The sequence below is a fragment of the Hyaena hyaena genome, unplaced genomic scaffold (genome assembly GCF_003009895.1).
Source record: "Hyaena hyaena isolate Hyena2069 unplaced genomic scaffold, ASM300989v1 scaffold_1927, whole genome shotgun sequence".
Taxonomy (NCBI): Eukaryota; Metazoa; Chordata; class Mammalia; order Carnivora; family Hyaenidae; genus Hyaena; species Hyaena hyaena.
The window spans coordinates 137856-142705 of NW_024082561.1; the positions used below are offsets into that span (position 1 = coordinate 137856).

Consider the following 4850-nt stretch of genomic DNA (forward strand, 5'->3'; position numbering starts at 1 on the left):
TCAGGCAGATCCAGGAATGTGCACTTTAGGAGCTGAGCAGGGAGGCAGCAGCAGGTGCAGCAAAGCCTCCCTGACCCAGGGCCCTGGGGAAGAGGTTTGTGTACGAGGCTGAAGCACTGTGGGAGGAAAACTATTAAACTGAAGACAGTAATAAGTAGCCACATCTTCAGCCTGGAGGTTGCTGATGGTGAGGGTGAAATCTGTCCCAGACCCACTGCCGCTGAATCGGTCGGGGACTCCAGAATCCCGGTTGGATGCACCGTAGATGAGCCGCTTAGGTCGCTGTTCTGGTTTCTGTTGGTACCAGGCTACGTTGCTGTAAACATTCTGACTGACCCTGCAGTTCATGGTGACCCGCTGGCCCAGAGACCCAGCCAGGGAGGCTGGAGACTGCGTCATCGTGATCGCCCCGCAGGCACGAAGAGGTAATGATGATACATACGCCCTTTAGCACAGACAACCTGAAATATGGCGTTTAAAAGTGGTGTACATGTCAGCGCATACTTGGGGCTATTTTGGGAATAGCCAGTGTTTCTCATTATATCTTAAAAAAAAATTAAAAAAAAAAAAAAAAAATACTCCAAAAAGCATGTGGCAAATATGAAAATTCTCACCTGAGACCCACAGCAACAAGGATATAAGGATCTGCCTCTGTGACACCATCTTGTTGTCCCTGCCTGCCAGATGCAGCTTAGCTTACATGGCAAAGGGCCCTTTTATCAAACCTGACCAGCTGCTCTGGGCCTGGGGGGTGGGGCGGTGGGGGGTGGGTGGGAGGGGACTCTATGCAAAGCACCTGATGAGTAAAGAAACAAACTGCATGAGCAGTGGGATATGAAAGTATATAATGTAAATTTAGAGAGAAAAAAATATCACCAAAAATATAGGTATAGAACTAGAAACACAGAAGTCACCTTAGAAACTCTTAGAACAACTTAGAAGTTCCAAATGACAAACTGCTACAAGATCTAATGGTGAACTTCTATTTGAAATTCAAGAATGTTGTTAAATGGATTGAGTTTCCAGAAATGATGAGCATGGCTCTTCATATCAATAATCCTGGTAAAATTATAAAATATGCTGAGAAACAGTAAACTAACAATGGAAGGAAGGAAAGAGGGAAGGAAGGAAGGAAGGAAGGGAGGAAGGGAGGGAGGGAGGGAGGGAGGGAGGGAGGGGGTTAGGATTGTAAGCCACAAGAAGAAAATGGACAACTTTGGACCCAAAATTTTATAAAATCTCTGACCAAAATTATTGGGATGCCAAGAGCATTTTTTTCCTGCAGCTCTGTAAGGGTGCTGCAAGCCCTTGAGATTGGTTTTGGGGCTCTGCAAAGGACCAGAGAGATGGGAGACAGGCTCAGAATTTACTGCAGGACAAAAGAGGGACTCTAATATGAGCTAACGAAAGTCCGAATCCTGATTTTTAGTTATTCTATTTTTTCAGTTCACTATGTCCATTTGGTGTGAAATTAGCCAGTTAATTAACTCTAGGTTCTTTCAAGAAAATTTAGCTCCAGGGCCCCTGGGTGGCTTAGTCAGTTGCTGAGCATCTGACTTTGGCTCAGATCATGATCCCACAGTTCCTAAGTTCAAGCCCTACATCTGTCTCCAGCCCCACACTGGGCTCACTGCTGTCAGCACAGAGCCCACTTTGGATCTTCTGTCCTCCTCTCCTTGCCCCAACCAAGTTCCCATATTCTGTCTCTATCCCTCTCAAAAAAAAAAAAATACACATTAAAAGAAGAGAAAAGAAAATTTCGTTCCATCCAGTGGTTTGAAAAGTGATCTCAGTGTTGCCTGTTCCTAGTCCTGCTGTTCATTCTCCAGCAGAGGGAAGGGTGGGGGTGGGGGCCATGCAATTCCCTTAAGAAACTCAGTGTGCATCACCATATTAGGGCCTAGGATTTTGTGGCTATGGGTCTACCTCAAGTGAAGTTACTGAAACTCTTCCAGTTTCTTCTCTGAGTGCAGCAGATTCGTGGTGCTTACTCGGTTAGGTGGCACATTGGCTGTTCTACGGGTGTCCATGTGGCTTCTGCACTGATTCTTGACCTGAAAAATGTTCTAAGGCACAGCTATCCTCTGTATCAAGTAGATCCTAGCTAGGGATCCATACCTCACCCTCCACCTAGGGCCAGTTCTCCCATCACTCAGCCTCCCAATTTGCCCCCAGTGATGGTTAATTTTACCTGCCACTTTAACTAGGCTATGGCCTCCATTGGTGTAGTCAAATGCCAGTTAAGATGTTGTCCTGAAGGTAGTTTTGGTGTAATTAACATTTAAATCAGTAACGCTTGCATAACACAGGTTACTCTTCTTAGGGGGACTCATCCAATCAGTTGAATGCTTTAAAAGCAAGACTGAGGTTTCCCAAAGGAGAAACAATTCTCCTTAAGATGCAACAATAGAAACTCAGCCTCAGTTTCTGGCCTACAGATAGACTTCCTTCTCAAGGCTGCATTATCAACACCAACCTCAATTTCCAGCCTGCCAGCCTGCTTTACAGACTCTGGACTCGCCAGCCCCTACACTCTCAATTCTCACAATCTCTGTCTCCATGGATATCTCATTGGTTGTGCTTCTTTGGAGGATCCTGACTCATAACACTCTTCACATCCCCCAGGTCCCACCTCTTCAGCCTGGAAGAATGCCCGGCACAGCACTTGGTTCTACCTCCCCACTGTCCATTCCATAGACATTCTTATCACTTCTCTTACTTTTCAAAGCTCTCATGAGGCATGACTCCATTGCTGGGCTACATATATGGGACATCTAACAAGACAGGGTGGGACATGTCCTTTCTCTCCAATTCTCTCCCCTCGGGGGAAAAAATTAAGGGAAAAGTCAATTTTGTTTCTTTTTTTCTTAAAGTTTTTTTTATCTTATTTTGATAGAGAGCAAAAGGGACTGTGTCCTTCCAGAGCTTCCTTTCTTGACATTCCCAAAGCCTCACACCTTCAATTAATCTAATATTGAGAACTCTAGGTGAAACCTGCAAAGGAATTTGTCAACAGCTTGGTCTTTGAATCCCATCTCTGAGATACACTCTGAGAACTAGGCAAAAAAAAAGAGGAGCCCATATCCAAGAAAATACTACTACTGCTGCTGCTACGACTGATAATAATAAAGAGCAAAAAGACACAGTCCATTGCCATTTGCAGATGCTTGAAGACCTGCTGTGTGTTCAGTGGTGCACTAAGGCCTTACTCGTCTATAGTAATCAGTCACACAATAACCCTCTTGAGATGAGAGGTTCTCAAAGTTCAGGTTGTTCAAGGGACCAGTGCTTGTAGGGACAAACATGGGAAATACATCTGATCCTGAGTCCATAATGCCTCCTCATTGTTGAACTCACTCATTTAAAAAATAAAGTGCCTTTACTGTTATGATGTGAATTTAAAGTGTAGACCTGGGTGAACACAAGCAGATGTATCCTTCCTCTCACCACCACTCAGATCCAGACAGACACACCCTCCCCAGCATCACACTTTGCCCTCATGCTCCTTCCAATCAATGCCATGCTCCATCACTACCACCAGAGGCCGTCTCCACCTTTCTAATTTCCTAAAAATGTAGAGCTGACCTTCTCTGTTCTTGTACTCATGTAAATAAAACAATAAAGTATGTACTTTTTGGTGTCTTGCGTCGTTGGCTCAACTAGTTCTCTGAACTTCCTCTACATTGATAATGTGGCAGTAACTTGCTCCTTTTCACTGCAGAATAGTTTGTTGTTACAAACAAATGTCACAATACAGTCATTTTTCATTTAATGAATGGGTTCAGATTTGAACATGTTATCAATACAGTTTTTAAGAACATCCTTTCAAAGTCTTTGGTGGATATATGCATTCACTTCCCATGGGTATGTTCTGAGGTATGAAAGCACTGAGTCACAGAGCTAGCCTCAACTTGGCTTGGGTAGATACCTTAGAACAGCTTTCTGAAAAGGGAACATCTTTACACTCCACCAACCATGTGTAACATTTCCACTTGCTGTAAATCCCTTCAAATTACAAATGTGTAAATAACACATACTTGTTATTGTCAGACTGTTTATTATATCCTTATTGGTCGATTCTGAAGTAGTATTATTATTAAAATTTACAACTTTGTGATGACTAATGATTTTAAGTAATTTACCATAGATTTACTATTGAGTTGCTATTTAGATAGTTTGTTTCTTGAGCGGTGCTTAGGCAAGTCAGACACACCCATAGTTGGTCTTTTTTTTTTTTTTTGAGAGTTCTTTATATTCTGAAAATGAATCATTTGTCAGAAATGTGCATGAGAATAGCTTCTCCCAATTTATGGTGTATCTATTTGCTTCCTTAATGGTAAATTGAAAAGGACTTATTAACTCTAATGGGGTCTAATTTTTTTCATTTCTTTGTACTGTCATTTTGTGGGGACAGGGGGTGAGGTCTGTGCAACAGACCTGAGGTCTATTTTGCTCCCTCTTGTTAGGAAATGACTTTATGCGTGGCTGGGTATGTCTGAAACTTGCTTCCGTTGTTTTCTGGTACTCAGATGAGGGGAAGTAGCTTATTACCACCAACATATAAAGCTCAGTGTCTATGGATATAACCACAAATAACAATAGCCTATTAGTTGTACATGCCTGAACTAGCATTGGTCCATTTACACAGGGCAATTGGCATGAGAGCTTCCATTCGCTTGAATTCACTGATTTAATGGGAATGATGGAAAGGAGGGCCTATGGTGTGCTGCTTGGATTCCCCTTCGCCAATAAGAGTTGTACCACTGCACGTGCTGTGAGGGCTGATTGCAGGTCACCCTCTTCTGGTCGCCCTCTGAGGACATTACCTTGCTGAAGAATGACCTGGCCCT

The 4850-nt window shown here is 43.2% G+C and overlaps 1 gene segment (V, D, J or C); it reads right to left on the reverse strand.

The window, feature by feature from the left end:
• Nucleotides 1-676, reverse strand: LOC120226978. The segment is given in 2 exon segments: nucleotides 1-419; nucleotides 615-676. Coding segments are annotated over 2 exon segments (468 nt in total).
• Nucleotides 677-4850: the final 4174 nt, after the last annotated feature.